This window comes from Necator americanus, chromosome III, assembly GCF_031761385.1.
Source record: "Necator americanus strain Aroian chromosome III, whole genome shotgun sequence".
Classification (NCBI taxonomy): domain Eukaryota; kingdom Metazoa; phylum Nematoda; class Chromadorea; order Rhabditida; family Ancylostomatidae; genus Necator; species Necator americanus.
Genome location: NC_087373.1, coordinates 40,548,833 through 40,565,795, shown reverse-complemented (window position 1 = coordinate 40,565,795; position 16,963 = coordinate 40,548,833). Strand labels below are relative to the sequence as shown.

Sequence of the window (16,963 nt, the reverse complement as noted above, 5' to 3'; positions counted from 1 at the left end):
CAGCGAGATGGGGTATGCTGGAGGTAGTTGCATCTAAAAATACGTGCGCATTGGTGTCAAAACCTATCGTTACACTTCCAACAATATCATGCCGTTTGGAACAGGGTTTGGTCAGGTTGAAGGCAGAGTTTCATGAAATTGGCGATGTTGGAGTCACTGTGAGCAATTATAGAGTTCGTGGTATATGTAGATTATGAGTATAAGCATTTATGTCTCATTTCCATCTAATCGCACCGAAAAACGAAGTGTGGCACGTTTTTACGTCAAACCGCCCGCCCTGTACACCCTCCGATTCCTTCAGCAGCTTATTCATTGGTTATACTTGAATTCGCGGCTGAAGACACCTTATTGATTCTCAACCGCTCGCTCGTGAATGCGACGCGTGCACAAAGGTAGTGCGTTTTTTTTCACGTAACTCATAGAAGTAAGCGCCGTTTTCCAAGTCCTCAAATTTTTTTTTTTTGAGTTTCTTCTCTTTCTCTTATCATGATGGCGTAATAGCCGATAAAGATCTTACATGTGTCATTTTGTGGTCTTCTTATTGTTGCATCTTTGAGCGTTATAGTGTTCCTGAAAAAAAAATCTCAAAAAAATGAAAAATCGATTGTGGCTTATTTTTGTTAGCGAGAGTGCCGTGTATGTTGCTAAGTTCGCACACCTTGCCTACTTGAAAAGTTATTTTACTATGAAAACACAGCTCTGAGCGAACATGGCCCGTAGATTACCTTAGTTGGTGAAATCTCCTCTCCTTTCAAAAAGATTTGCTGACCGTGTGCTGATGGATTCTTTCTTGAACCCTCTGCTTTTCGAGTGACGAGCAAAAATTCAGGGAGTGATTCCATAACGGAAAAAATGTTGTAGCATTATTTACATAATACAGCCGATTTCTCGCAAAAGCTCGTTGGTAAATATTTGCTAGTTGAAAAATCACGACAACTGATATGTCGTGCAGTGATCTTTCGTGTTTGTTGTTCCTAAAACATCTTTTCCTGGTTATCGCAATAGAACTGGAGAACACTTCTACAAAGACGCCAAGCTTAATCTTTTCTGTCGCCGAACATTCACTACTATTTAGACTGCTCAGTCTCGTTTAGCCAATGTTAGATTGGTTCGCGTTTTAAAGGCATCACCACACGAATCTGCTGAGGTGCGGATTTTAGGTGGAGAGTTCCTATAAGGGGTTGTACATTATGGAGAGGAGGGTGATTCTGTCGCCGCACATTCACTACTATTTCTTCCTAATTGCCGTAAAAAACGGCCCGGAAGATGCGGCGCGTGCACAAGGTTGGCGCGCTCCAATCGAACTCCTTGTGGAAAATAGCGCGCCGAAACGCTCGAAGTCGTATCTTCAGGGCCATTTGTTTACGGCAATTAGGAAGAAATAGACGAAATCATCCTTCTCTCCATAGTCTACGACTCCGTATGGGCATAACCCACCTGAAACCCGCACCACCCCAGATTCGTGGAGTGATGCCTTTAAGAATCTGGATGGTAATAGGAGGAATAGAGGATTATGCCATCTTTTTTTTTCAGCTACCCATTTTGATGTGTTTTTATTCACATATAATCAGCAATCATTTCATTTCTGATTTTCTGGCTGTAAGGAATCCGCCGATTTCAGAATGTACGAATTAACTGCGTAATTTTGCCTAAAGATTACTAAACGTTACCTCGTCAAGTCTTTCTAATTAAAACCTGAAAGAAGTCTGCATATTGTGTCAATTCGCTGGATTGTACTATATTATTATGCTATTTTCATATTTTTCTACCAATTTTTGAAACATTTATCCGCATATTTAACCATATTCAAACTGATGCAAGAAAGAACATTCAAGAGTTCAGCACTTTCATTTCCCGTATAAAAAACATGTCGAGTCCCGAGTTGGTCTATATTTAGTGGGGTTATCAACTAAAGGAAGTTCTATTTTTCAATGGGCTTACTTTACAACACTATTTAATGCTTCCGTTTTACATGTACACTAGAATATGTCTGCAAGTTACAACTGTGTCCAGTTAGGATATTCTTATACAGGACGTCATGACATAGTTTTTCAGCGTTTCGATTTACACGACTTTTCGCACAAATACCAATCTATTTTGCGTACAAAATGTAGTTACTGAAGCTGTCTCACTCATTTATTTTTGTGATTAGTGCCCGATTTCTTCTCGTGCCTTATCAAGGAACTTTGCATGATTGCGAGTACAGCGCGAACTTTTATGTGAACAGCCAATCAGTGCTGCAGTTAGTTTGCTTCTCGTTTCAAAGAAATGCTAGGGAAGTTCATTTATTGTTTTTTGCAGAATGTCTGCTCTTTATCGGAAGAAGCACTGATTCTCGAAAGAAAATGATGCAGAGGTTCTTTTTACTTATCGAATGGCTACCAATCAAATTTCCGCTGATTTTCTCGTTTTCCTTATATGATTGTTTTCGAAAGCCGAAAAAGCGAAAGAGTTCTTACTTGTTCTGTGTCGTGACGCACTTTTCTATGAATCATCCACATAAAATCCTTTCTAGATAAGATCATACCCATAATGTCACGTCATATTGCAGCCAAAATAACATTATTCAGCAGATGTGTTTCATGTAAACCTCTCCCGGGAGCCCTTAAGTACTACCTGTAAACTTCTACTTCAATAGCTCCTGTTGCTCTTCGATTTTACATATTTTCTCTACTCCGAATATCAGAAATCAATACATCTTCTGTTAATAATGATGTATAATCTTCTAGAAGTGCGAAAATTCGACTTTCCTTGAATCTTGGCATAGAGATTGCAACTTGTTGATAGTCGAATTTAAGCAACAGCCAAGATTGTTAACAAACTTTATTACAGCTAACGTTTCGGCGTTGTTGCCTTCGTCAGAGCCTGGAAAGTAAGAACGGAACGGACGAAGGCGACAACGCCGAAACGTTAGCCGTAATAAAGTTTGTTCGACTATCAATAATGTATAATGTTATAACTTATAATGTTTTGTTGAGCAACATGATAGGCATACAATTTGAGTGTGGGGATTTCCTCTGTTGTATGTAGAAAGTGTAGTGCTGGTCACAGTGCAGAGGTATATTTACTGTCAAAATTCTGCTTCTACATAGCTGACTCTGACCATTTGTTTCTTAATGTTTGCACTATTTTATTTTTTTCCGCCGTTTAGGATATGAGAAATCGGAGATTCTGCGTCCTTTCCATTCTTTTCGGCAGTTAAATAAATAGCTATTTTTTTTGTTCTCTCTCCATTTCTGGGCCACTTTTAATGCACTACCATTTTTGATTATCTGTTTACAAAAAACACATAAATCCTTTACATAAATAGCGATTAGCAAAAATATACTCTGCTCATTTTGTTTTACAGATTTTTCTACTTTCGACCAAAATTCGTTTCTTATCTGTCAGAAAACCTCCTTATCACCGTGATTTGTTCAGCTTGCTGAAGGAAATGTGTACATATACGTTGCTGTTCAGCACCTTTTCGTTTGTTTGGGTGGTGCTATCAACGGCTATTGACTGATTGACACTTGTTTTATGACCAACAGCTTTATGGATGTGCTAAGCTCAAAAATCCATGTTATTCTTCACCTACTGAATATCTCTCCTCTCATTTACTGATCGATTACCGTCTGCACCAACAATTGAAGGGTCAGGTGTTTGTAACCTCGGTGAGCAAGCTACGTTATTATGCTGCGACATTTCCAAAACTCATCCTCTTTATGACCATGACTCAGCTAAAAGCTAACCCGTAAATGTTTCTTTTACGAGCGGGCGCGGCTTACTGTTGTTCGTGGCACTTTCGACCACAGAGCACTTTTCTGCATTTGCATTCGTGTTCCTGACAATTTTCAGATTTTTTTGAGGAACGACTGTGTTCAAAATGTAGTCATAAGAGTTGAGAGTAGAGTTGATCATTCAGTTTAGTTTTCTGGATCATTTAATGAGCTGTTATTTTCTAGCAACTGCACATTTTTCAGGAGGGTCTATTGGTTGATATATTTCTACACCTTCTGAGTTATAGACATCACTGATGCCCGAATCTCTTCATTGTAGAACAAATTATCGTTTACTTCACAGCAACTATATAAATGATTCTAAATACGCCTGCCTAGAACTGAGGGAAATAATGTATGTAATGTGTCTATGTTACATTGTTATACATTATATGTATATGATGTAATGGGACTAAATAAGAGTACTTCCAAATACTGCTTATGCAAAACAAAATGTTCCCATTTTTGGGACGGAGTTAATTTTTTGTTTTTTTCCCTTTTTTATGTCGTGCTTTTTGCGCAGTCGTCAAAATATGCATGACATGGATGGATACAGCAACGTTAGGCTGTTCTCAAGTCTGGACCGATGTTCTAGAACATTGTATAACTGGGAACATCCTTTGTTGGGTCGTATTTCACAGGACATATTAGAACAGAAAAAAGTGAACTCATGAGGATGAACATTTTTGCTTTCTGCTAAATTTGTCCTAAGAAGTAGAGCTACGATCTTTCGGAAAGTCTCCCAAAAATAATTTTCTTTAACGACTCGAAAAAGATCATCCATCAACACAATACATTTCAATTCCTCAATTAAAAAAGAGAAACTGTCTTTATCGTGAGGAATGTACTTGTGTGAAATGGGTTTGCTAGACCTAGTCAACCTAATTCGCTCCTTGCTTCTAGAAATCCTAGAATTTGCCTGACTTTGCTGGTTTTACTGTAAGTTGGTGCTGCATTATTGAGGGTACTCGAAGACTTCCTAACTACCATTGTATTATGTGTTATGAAAGCCTCTACAGGATAGGGTTTTTTTAAAAAGAAACTTCACGGACACCCTGTTGTTTTACTTTGTTTTCGAGAACAAGAAAGTTCTTTGTAAAATTGTTTATAGGCACTTGCATAATTAGCTATTCTCGACTCCAATAACCCATCCTTTATTGCTACACTTCGGCATGTATTTTAGAAAACCAAAACCACTTCTAGAAAAAATTTAGACTCAATTTAAAAGTTCTTATTACGGCTTTCGCGGTGACTTGCGTCCAAATTCAGATTTCTGCAATTTTCCCCGAAAACTTGGTGGTTACACTGATGTTATTAAACTTAAAGTGGTTAGAATCGTGTGCAGCTTTGTTTCTATAAAGTATATTTAGTCTGATATACGTTTTTTTTTCAATTCTATTCCTTTCCTTTGCTTTGTTGTTTTCCTAATTTCCAAATTTTTTTCTTGCAGCTTTCCTGGACTTTGCAGAACAAAAAAGAGCGACACCTAAAGGCATCACTCCACGAATTTGAGATGGTGCAGATTTCAGATGGAGTATTCGTATACGGGATGGGAGACTATGGAGAGGGGGGTGATTCCGTCCATTTCTTCCTAATTGCTGTAAAAAACGGCCCGGAAGATGCGGCGCCGCACAAGGCTTTGGCGCTCCAGTCGAACTTCCTGTATGAAAATAGTGCGCCAGTACGCCTGAAGCCGTATCTTCGGGGCCGTTTTTTACGGCAATTAGGAAGAAATGGACGGAATCATCCCTCTCTCCACAGTCTCCCATCCCGTATACGAATACTCCACCTGAAATCCGTACCACCTCAGATTCGTGTGATTAGCCTTTAACCGTTTCACTTATTGATCTGATAATACTGGGGCGCGGTAGGGAGGTAGTTATGTGTAGGAGACCTGTAATATGATGTTCAATTGGAACGAGTAGAGGTTAATCGGACAGTATCGGAGTTCTCAGTTCTTGGTTTCTCTTTGCTCTACTGCATTGCCATCAGTTCTTTTTTGTCTCCGTTTTTGGATGTGACTACACAAGAAGTTGTTGCAATCATTACTCCAGAATTTTTCCGGTGATTTCAACTCATCTGGAATTTTTATGAGTGAAAGTAGGTGTAAACTGAACCGTGTTTCTTTCTTAAACTTTTGCTGAAAGTGTTTTTTTCAAAATGCACAAACTATTAACAATTTTGCTAAGAAAACATTAGAGTACGTTCAAAAGATGCAGAATAGGATTGGAGAGAACGCATCCAATGGTACCTATGTATCCGGAACATTCGGAAAGAGCAACTTTGATATCTTTTTTTCTGTATTTAAGCCACGTCTTCCTTTCACTCTTATTGAAGATTTGTGCCGACCTTTCCTTGCGGTTAATCGACAAATGTTTAAAAAGTTGTAACCCCTTCGATGCTTGTGTTATATAGATTATGCTTGATTCTAATCACTATACTCTTACGAAAGGTGAAAAATTTTCTTTCTTGAATATTATCCGGTCACAGTTGTTAATTAGATGTGTCTCTACACATAGTACTAGGAAAAGAACGATATCCAATTATTCATAGGATCCGACTGGTACATAGGCATGTATGCTGCATGATTGAAAACTCAGAAATTAAAACGTTTTTGGGCACTCTTCAAAAGATCAGGAAAATTAGAGCAAAGTAAACGTGGTCCAGTTTCTTTCTGGTGTGACAAGCAAGCATTATTATCACTTATCAAGTAAACACGGCAAGTTTTATCATCCAGATGAAATTATGATTTGTTTTACGAGTGATTACTGACGTATCTGTCTTTGAAAGAAAAAGATTTTCCACGTTTATTGACACCAATTCACGTTATTTATTATCAAAAACATAGTGCTGATATTAGAGGAAAGATATCCTTGCCGTGCACTTTGTGCAGTTGTACGATGCACGTACTTTCACTTACTTGACTTTATCGGCGGGCGGGTGTTTTACTTCCTAACGCGGCATCCTTATCTTCGCCTGGATGTGTTGTCCTTAAACATATCCGTTTTAGGACCAGAGAGAATTTTCCAGTTAGGAAGTCTGGAAGCATCCTCAGTACAACTTGGACAAAACGATCAGGTCTCCTCATAACGTGACCAAAGAAGCAAAGACGGTTCTCGTACACATGTAATGAATTAATGAATAGTTAATTATGTGCATTGATTTGTGCAAATATGGGGCAGTTTTCCTGCAGAACGCATTCCATTGGAAAAAAAAGGAGGAAATATTCTAGCAGTGTATTCATCTTGTTGACGTGTGAAAGTTTTCTTGGGAGAAATATGGAAAGAAGATGAGAGAAGGAAATGACAACTCTGAATTCGGAACGAGTGATTTTCTAACGACTCAACGATCTTCATTTCGGTTGTTTGAACTCTCATTTCAAATCTGGTAGATCTCCTTAGTGAAATCGATCATGATCTATGCAAAATAATATGTGGTACGTAGATGAGATTGCCGAAAGCTAAGCTTATAAAGTTGTTGCGACTGCGACTAAGCCCCTATTCAGCTTTCTATTCACAACCGGATTTTTATCCTCTTCTCTGTGGCATCATCTTTTTTTGGCTTTGTTGCTCTTCTTTTGCGCCATTCCTGTCATTCGTGAGTTCGGTTTTTTTGGCATTTATCTTCTTCAGTCTATTATTCTAATATACTAAAAATGTTCGAAATAGCTACATACATTAATGTGCTTGGAAAAAAAACTTTTCTGTATTTTTTCTGTAAAAGAGCGCTCGCTTGGAACAACAGAAACAAAAGAAGGGCTTTTATTGTAAATTTCAAGCGCTTTGAGATCCTAATTGCTTGATATCTGCAGGTTCCACATGGGTAATTTCGTTTGTTCTGTATGGCTCTGGGCTTTTTTTTCTTGAGTTTCACCGTCTCGAATTTGGACCCTCTCATTCTTCCAAAATGATCTGTGTTTCGTTTGTTGTATGTCTGTCGAATCTTAATTCGTGCCACGGACGGTTATCGGTCCCACAGAGATGTGCAAACCAATCATGTTCACGCTTTTTTTTCTCAAGTGTTTGAGGAGGAGAAATACTGGAAACGGGAAGCACTACAGAGGATGTCGACTTCCCTCAGCCAAGAGTCGAGTTTTGCCAATTACTGTTGCGATGCTACTGGAAACTTCTCGAACTTCTTTTCTTAGGCTTACTTTGCCTACATAGTAATTGTTCCTTGTTTTTATTGTTTTGGTTTGATCCTCCGTTCCTCTTTTAATTTTCGACTTTTGTACTTTTCGTTTGATTATTCTTTCTCGTTTCTTCGTACTCTTGTTCACTTCGTTTTTATTTATTTATTCTGCCTCTCAGTACCTGTCTGATCCTCGGGTTATATAACGAGCAGTAAATGAAATGAGAATGAAAGAAAAGCAAGGGGAGTTCACTCGAGCAGTCGTAGGGTATTAAGATGTTTCTCACGACACATCGACATACAGTAAAAGTTCATTAACAGTTGCCATTCACCTTTGCATTAACAGTTTCCCATGACTCCTTAAATTTGGAGTCTCCACGTTTATTCTTTTTGGCTATTCTCCTGTGCCAGCGCTTACGATGTGCTGTGCTCTGAGGAAAAGAGAGAAAAGATGAACAAATCAACAAAGAATGAATAAAGGAATTGTAAAGAAAAATGGAGAGTTATTCACTTGAGTTATTCGTGATTCACGTCTAGGAAGTATTTCCTGTAGCTAACATTTCCGAAATGTTTTATGGGAACACATACACTTTAGAAGGTGAAGAAAACTATAGTCATTAATACAATTTCTCCAAATGATTGTCGCTCTTTAAAAAGTTTGCTTGATCCTCAGGGTGAGGTTACTTGGTTCACATTCAAAATGACGACAACATAAGATCAACTTTTCTCCTTACACTCTGATTATCATTAATTATTAAATTAATTATTTAATAATTAACGACAATGAGATTAATTACTAAATATAACTTCTGCACATTCTCCAACGGCTTGGCGACAATTTCAATAGATGACGTTCCAATATCTTTATACTATAATATACTGAATATACTAATCTTATATATGCTGAGTCACCTCGCACTCATGTCGAAATCGGTCGAAATGACATGTACATTGCCACATTTTATTGCGATCCTGATCACGTTCGATCGTTTTTGTGCGATTCAGTGGTTTTTTTCTCTTGTACATTCAATTTTAATTCTCCACCGCCATTAATTTTTAGAGATTTCCAGCTTTTTTTCTACTTTCTGTAATTTTTTGCAAGAGCAAATCTTAGAGGAGTGTTGCTGGCGTCAGCTGACCTTGTCTGGTACTCAGTACTCTCACGTTTCAGCCAAATGGGTGCAGCAGCACAGCTGCGGTTGCTGCTATGGAAGAACTGGCTGCAACAGATCAGATCGCCCTGGTTCACCTTGATGGAGTTCTTCATTCCGATGCTGCTTATAGCGATTAGTTTCGGTTTAATGATTGGAGTAAGTGAAAGTTGATATGCTCTGAAAGTTACGCATAAATACGCTTGTTGGTCTGGTTCGTTCTTTGTGCTGCAGAGATTCGAACTATGTTGCTACGTCCTTTCTAGTATCGTTCAAATTTCCATTCAAAATTTCGTAACTCACGGATTAGTATTTGTTGATTTGCGGATTAAGAATTAAAGTTAAAAATTTAGCTAAGAGGTAACTTCGAGCGCGATCATCGCCTTCGAAACTATCAGGAATGGCCAGTGATGGGCAGTGCTTACGACTTCATCACGCCGACGAATTCATCTAAACTTGACGTAAGTTCATTCTAACTAAATGATTGGCATAACGACAAGAGAACAATCAGCCATTCGTTCGCACTATGTTTTCTTTATCCTTGGAAACGTGGAGCAGTTTTCCAAATGCGTCCAAGAACGTCCCCAAAAATCTGTTCTGCACATATAAGCTTTCCTAGCGTTGCACTTCTCTCGATCTCTCGATACTTCTCCAAAATACTTCCGGAACTGAAATTTTCGAACGATTGCTGAGATACATACGTCAATCAGCGGTTGCGACTTTATTTTCCGATAATAACACGGAACGAAAGCTGCCACGACGCGAGGAAAAAAGGATGGAAATTAGAATTAAATTTGAAATACTAATATAGCAAAATACGTAATTAGTATAATTATAATTACAAAATAATATGATTTTAGGATATCAAAAAAACATGTGACAAAGTTAAAAAATAAGCCGCAGATATATATATATATATATATATATATAACGCTCACGAAAAAAAAGTTCTAATTTATATTTCAGAAAGTTAGCATTTAGATCTAAGAATTTATGGGCAGATTAAGATTTATTTCGTTTTGTTTCTTCTGCTTTTGAACTTTCAGCAAATGTTTACCAATATCTGAATTTCTGAAAACCATTCTATTTATTTATTTATTTATTTGAAAACACCTACAAGTGTGCCACAAAACAAAAAACAAGATGGAACAGAGCACACTAGAATCTCGGCTAAGTTTTACACAACATAATGTGTGGTGAGTTGACAGGTCATTCTCCTGCTACAGAAGGTGAGAAATCTTCACGCGAGATCCTTTTACCGAACCCAGAAAGGTACAGTAGATAAACGGATAGCAGGCTGTGGGTGACCAACTTAAAGGCATCACCCCACGAATCTGAGGTGGTACGGATTTCAGGTGGAGTATTCGTATACGGAGTCGTAGATTAGGGAGAGAGGGGGTGATTCCGTCCATTTCTCCCTGTATTAGTGAAAACTGACAACCGCGGAACGTTGTTTCTTACGTCCTCAATTACAGCGCACCACCGTCCACCGCCTACGATTCGTTCGAATGCGTTTTCGACGAATCACAGGCGGGGCAGGGTTGGGCGGAGCGCAAACGTTGCTCATTGCAACATAAGTCGTCATAAGAAACAGCATTTCGGGATCTTCTGTTTTCACTGATACAGGGAGAAACGGACGGGATCACCCCCCTCTCCATAATCTACGATCACGTTATACGAATACTCCACCTGAAATCCGTACTATCACAGATTCGTGGGGTGATACCTTTAGCTGTCATGTGTCGCTCTTGAAGATACGATTTATGATACGATTTTATTGTTTCCATTTCATTGCAGTCGGCCATATTGGACCCAGTGACCCTGCTATCTAACCTGTCCGTGGACTGCCCGTTTCTGAATCTTACCGCAGTAAACGATGGTGGCGTTCACCTTGACGTCGAATTGATTTATGCACCAATAACTGACAAGACTAGAAAAATTATGGAACTTGTACAGGTAGGGTCACCACTAAGGGAGTTCTCGAAGGGTCAGATTTTTTTGGATAGTCCATGTATGATTCAGAAGCGTTATTCTATGACGATCATGAATCCGTTGGGACTACTTTATGGACCGTTCGCCAGTTTTGCTCAAATTCCTATTCCTAAATATTTCCAATCGAATATGACTATTCAGGGTAAGGGTTTCTATAGAGACCTACCGTATCTCGGATTTGCTATAGTAGCAGGTTATAGCTATTTTTAACATTAATCAAGACGAAACTTTCAGGTTTTAAAACCGAATCTGATATGGTCTCATATGCGAAAGAATCGTTCTCGAATCAGTGCGGAAATCCGCTATTAGGTTTGTGCTTTATGTTCAAGGACTTAACCCGCGTGTTCAGCCTTTTTTGTCGGAATATGCATAGTCCTTGTAAGTTTACGGAAACGTAGATTTCTGCAGAACTTCAATGTTCATATATATTTAAGTTCCAGATAACATATTTTTCAACATATTTGAAAAAGAGAAATTGTTCGCCTTATGATTCACTCCGGTAGAGATGGCATTACTCTTATTTTTGCTGCAATAGATGCACATATGTATGCCAAAACTTAAATACCTTAGCCGAAATTCTAGCCAATCAGAGATCAGCTCCGCCCATTCCGGATCTGTTTCAGCTGGCATCACATTCGGTGACTCCATCGCTGAACGCTTAATGACGGACGTTGATTTGGAATATACCATAAGACTATCAAATACGAATCGCCGTAGTAGAACAGTGGGTTGTAGCTAAACATATATAGATCGATGAGTATCGATCGGACTATTGATTTGTGCTGTTCGCTTCAGACAACGGGATCGAATAGTTACACACCTTGGAACACGCAAACTATTTTCGCTGTACAGTTCGTTAGCGGACCGATCAATCCGTCGGATAGCGATGGCGGTTATCCAGGTAAAAAGGTGTTTTCTGAGTCGTAGGAATAACAAAATTTTGTGAGATGTTTACCTAGCTCTTCTGGTCCTTTTTGTTAATGATTGACCTACGGATGTTCTCATTCTGCGCATACAAACGTGATATTTATCATAATTTTTTTAAAATTCCAGCTGGGAAACGCTAGGGTTTTACAAATTTCAGGCTATTGGAAGGAAGGTTTCATGACAGTCCAAAAATCTATCAACAATGCAATTCATGAAATACTTACAGGGCAACAGATACCTGCATTTAATGGAGACTTGATGGTACGTTTTCACTATTTCATGTGTTTTCTTATCGAAGAAAAGATCCCCTTATTTTTTGGCAACTTTCTTCAAGTTGAGTAAACTGATTAATAAACAATTAGTAATAAGTAAGTAATATTAATAATAAATAATATTATTATTAAAAATAATAAATAATTAAAATAATAAACAATAATATTATTAATAAGTAATATTAGTAATAAAGTAATAAACAATTATATATATTTATTTATTATTCAGAGAAAAAGATTTTTCATCTCATATTCATCGTTATTCCTTTGGTTTTGCAAATAATGTCATTTTTAGATGCACCTTTCTACTTCACCCTTACTTAGAATTTCTACCATTGGCGTTGTTATTGAATCAATAATTATTTGTAGATCGGTCGATTTCCTTTTCCCTCATACCAGTCAAAAATCATCGAAGTTGGATCATTCTTTCTTCCTGTTGTGATTGTCTTCTCCTACATGACAAGTGTTATCTACATTGTGAAGAGTGTGGTGATGGAGAAAGAAAGCCGACTGAAGGTGAGCGACCAATAAAATCGATTTATTGATTGATCGGTGGCTGAGCGATTGTATTTTCGCTTAAATAGTAGCTATGAGAGCAGTGATTTGAATACCTATGAGAAAGGTTTGTCGTAAAGGAGTGGGCAAAATAAGTGGAAGCGGAGTCTTAAGGTGAAAAGATTCTGAGGAAGAAGATGAGAAGTAGAGCCTATTTTTGTTTCTTGTCCTGCTACAAATTACAAAGTAGCCCTTTTGAACACTCGCTTTCTTCTTAGTTATTTTATAATTTCAGGAATACATGAGGGTGATGGGTTTGAGTCAGTGGATCCATTGGGTTGGCCATTTTATTATGAACTATGTGAAACTTGTAGTGTCCGTTATTGTGCTAACAATTCTACTTCATTTTGTAACTACAAAGTAAGTTCATTTAATTATTCACACTAACTGAATAAATCAAAAAATTACTGGCGCAATTTGCAGTCGGTCTATTTGATCTTCTAGACGTAAGCTCTCACTGTATACTACGTAAACATACTAGAAAACTTGAAAACTCAGTTTTCTTTGGTATAGATGTAATAAGGTAACGGCATAGACATATTTTGTCCTCTTCCTTTTTTTAAAACCTAATAAGCCCGTTTTTTTGGGACTGGACATACCCGTCCTCATCAGTCCACGCTTAGAGAATGGTTTAAAGGATTCAGTTTCTCATAGAAATCAAAGATGAAAGAAGAAAGGGTCACTATGTCTTATACAAAGGTTTTCTAGACCTCATGTAGTTTTTTTTTCAATGACTTCAAATCTTCGGATGAGTGTCTACTCGTTATAAAATTGACAGATTTACTGTAAGCGTAAGCATTGTTAGAGCGATAAATGGACCAAAATTGATCGGCAATCGCTATAGGTCTGATGGCAGTGTAATGTTTGTGTTCTTCCTGGTATACGCATTCGATGCTCTCTATTTTGCCTTTGCTATATCCACTTTCATGCAGTCGGGTAAGTGCATCAGCGTCCCCACCCTTTTGTTGGTTGGAGTGGAAATTTTGAATTTTTTCAGGAACCGCTGCGACTTTGGTGTCGGTGGTTGGTTGGATGTTACTCTACTTTTGGTATGCTCTCTTCAACAGTTTTGATATGATGACACCTTACTCACTCCCAATACGAATGTGGAATTGCTTAAATCCTGACATAGCAATGGCGTACGGTGTCAGCCTTTTGGCGCAGTATGAGACGCAGGGTACGTCGGGCCCATTCAGGCGTCATTCAGGCTCTTTTTGCTTTTTAACTATCTTTTTTTTTGATATTTTAGCGGATGGACTTCATTGGGGTCTCCTCTTCAGCCCATCCACTCCGGATCAGCGGCTTACTGTAGGGCACTGTTTGGTCATGCTAATTGTTGACGGTATTATTCTGATGCTGGTCACATGGTATGTGGAAGCGGTTTATCCAGGTGGTGAGGGAGTACCGCAGAAGCCGTGGTTTTTCGTGCAGGTAAGCACTCACCGTAGAAAAGTTTTGTGAAGCATTGGAAAAGAGTGCCAGAAAAAGGGAGTACATTTTCTGAGCGTACCTTTTTCTTGCTAAAAATGCTCCACTTTCGACTTATCCTGTTTTTGGTGAATCACGGATTTTAACAGAGATCGTATTGGTTTCCGTCAACCCAAGCCAAAAAAAGTATAGAATCACAACAATCTCTTCTGAAGACCTCTGGAGAACGTGACTTCGCAAAAATCGAGCCAGAACCTGATTTAAAGGTACAGTTTTTTTTTTCTATGAGAAGAAATTTCCCGAGTTGCGTACTTGATTTGAAATAGTTCCTCTTAAGGCTACTATAAATGTGGTGAATCTGTCAAAGACGTACGGTACCTCTTTCTTCAAAAAATTGTTCGATTGCCAATTTGGGAAACTCGGCGAGAAAAAGGCAGTCGATCGATTAAATCTGAAAATGTGTCATGGTCAAATAACTGCACTGCTTGGCCACAATGGTGCTGGCAAAAGTACTACGTTCAGTATGCTGACAGGTGTCGATTTTTTAATTTGTTACTATATTTATTTCGTTTAGTACTGCTCAGACGCATATTCTACACTGTTAAGGAGTAACTGCGCCGTCATCTGGCACCGCCTACATTGATGACTATGACATTCGGACGAGTTTACCGCAAGTTCGAAAACAGACTGGTCTATGTCCTCAGTACAACATACTCTTCAGTTCATTGACAGTGATGGAGCACTTGGAATTTTTCTGCAAGTTAAAGGTGGGTGCGGTGCAACTCTTCCTCAAGCTTCTTTTAGAGCAACTATGATTGATATACATTTTGCCTGATCTGCATGTATCAGCACCAGAGGTTGGCGATGGACGTATGCAGCGAGCGAAACTCGTGTGTTTTCCAAATAAGTCATATAAATACTTGCAATTAATTCAACTAGAGATGTGCAACTACAGACTCAGGTTTCATGTTCGATATTCAATAAACGTCAGCAAGGCGATGTTCCAGTCTTTAGTTGTTCTAAATTGAGCTACATAGGTGGTTGCTGTGATCCCTATTCTTAGTTAACGTCCTGGCTAATTCTTCTCCTCTAGAATATGGGTAGGTAGAATCGAAAAAGGGAGGAGAGACTAGTTCAACTTGAAACAACGTGCACTGAATCCCTTCATTCTGAAGTACGTTACGTTACGTTTACTACACGACTCGCACAAACCGCCAACTTTTTATAACAGTATCAGAGAAATAAGGAATCTGGTTCATACCTAAGGAATAAAAAATTTAAGCAAAGCAATTTAAAGCATGTACATTGAACAAATGGAAATAGTCATGAAGAGACTCGCCTTATGATCTCCGTATTCCTAATAGATAGTCGTTCGACATTGTTGCCATCTGGACAGTGTTTTGTATGAAAAATGGTCTATGTGACATAATAGAAACAAATTAAAGGATAAAGGATAAAGTTTCTGGCGTTGATCAATCCGCTTGGGATGCGCCCCCACGTTCACTTCAATTCAGAATCGTTTGAGGTTTGCGAACGTGTATCTGGCCTATAGAATGACTTGCGGTAGCTGGCCGATGTGTCAATTCAATGTTTTTAGTTTTAGTTTTCAGACAAGTCTGGTACCAATTTATCGACCCCGGATGGATGAAAGGCTTGGTGAGCACCAGGGCGGATTCGAACCTCCGATCGATCGCGCAGGAAGCGAAACCTCTAACCGCTACACCACACCCGCCCCCCCCAAAAAAAAAAAAAAAAAAAAACCAAAAACAAATTAACAACTATAAATCCGACAGTAATTCAAAGCGTGATAATTCCTCCTTTTCTCACACTACTTGTCCATCCAATTGCACCATTTTAGGGTCGCGAATACTACGAGAAAGAGGCTATAGACATCTTGACTCGACTCAAAATCGATTTCAAAATGAACTCCAGAGCAGGCACGCTATCCGGCGGACAGAAACGAAAACTCTCTCTGGCGATAGCTCTAATTGGTGGATCAGAGGTGAGTTAATGGTTGGGGAGTTTGTTGAAAAAAAAAACTGTCAGCTGTGCTATTTAGATAGTAATGTTGGATGAGCCTACCTCTGGTATGGATCCTGGAGCACGTCACGAGACGTGGACTCTGTTGCAGGCAGAGAAGAACCGGAGGACCATTCTCCTTACAACACATTTCATGGAAGAAGCGGATCTTCTCGGGGACAGGTGTGATTTATAGGATAAATACATATGATTAAGTTGAGCTAGGAGTTTTTGGAAAGAACCAATGAGAACTAAAAAAATTGAAACGCCAACAGTCCAAAGTCCTACTGTTACTATAAAGAATCACGACTTTTATAAAATCTTACATGATAATTGTCGTCTCAGGCCTAAAGCGTTTCGTGATGTAAAACAGTTCGTTCCAATAGAATACTATCAAAGTGTGTAAATATTCTTATTGCCTCAACTCAGCGGTGGATTTCACCTCATCGCATATTCTCCCAAATAATTTGATTTGATGAAAAAAATGATGTCACGTCCTTCAACCACCACTAATGACAATAATTCCCTAGGGAGAAAAGTGTATGATAGGTTGTGGCCACACCACGTGATTAGTCGTCTAACGAAGCTCCAATTGCTTTTAAAAAAATTCTCTCTACTTCTGTTTTTCTTTTTTTTTTTCTCAACAAACGACAGCACAGACGAAATACGTTTTAAGCTTAGATGGTTAATGTTGGGATAAACGATACTTTATGTGCTTTTGTGCAAACAA

The 16,963-nt window shown here is 38.6% G+C and overlaps 1 protein-coding gene across 2 annotated transcripts in view; it reads left to right on the top strand.

Moving 5' to 3' along the window:
• Positions 1–16,963, top strand: part of RB195_012461 (uncharacterized protein) — a gene marked incomplete at both ends in the record, with an annotated part of 38,485 nt that overhangs the window by 9,370 nt on the left and 12,152 nt on the right. Inside the window, 18 exons of one of the 2 annotated variants that reach the window (XM_064194313.1) lie at positions 9,061–9,199; positions 9,394–9,501; positions 10,838–10,996; positions 11,063–11,174; positions 11,267–11,341; positions 11,656–11,756; positions 11,828–11,933; positions 12,117–12,220; positions 12,601–12,747; positions 13,022–13,146; positions 13,631–13,722; positions 13,784–13,963; positions 14,036–14,217; positions 14,364–14,480; positions 14,552–14,747; positions 14,821–14,981; positions 16,073–16,216; positions 16,274–16,416. In XM_064194313.1, the coding sequence (XP_064051896.1) occupies positions 9,061–9,199; positions 9,394–9,501; positions 10,838–10,996; positions 11,063–11,174; positions 11,267–11,341; positions 11,656–11,756; positions 11,828–11,933; positions 12,117–12,220; positions 12,601–12,747; positions 13,022–13,146; positions 13,631–13,722; positions 13,784–13,963; positions 14,036–14,217; positions 14,364–14,480; positions 14,552–14,747; positions 14,821–14,981; positions 16,073–16,216; positions 16,274–16,416 (2,391 nt within the window). Of the gene's footprint in view, positions 1–9,060; positions 9,200–9,393; positions 9,502–10,837; positions 10,997–11,062; positions 11,175–11,266; positions 11,342–11,655; positions 11,757–11,827; positions 11,934–12,116; positions 12,221–12,600; positions 12,748–13,021; positions 13,147–13,630; positions 13,723–13,783; positions 13,964–14,035; positions 14,218–14,363; positions 14,481–14,551; positions 14,748–14,820; positions 14,982–16,072; positions 16,217–16,273; positions 16,417–16,963 lie in introns of those variants that run through there. The other variant, XM_064194314.1, reaches the window with a different exon arrangement.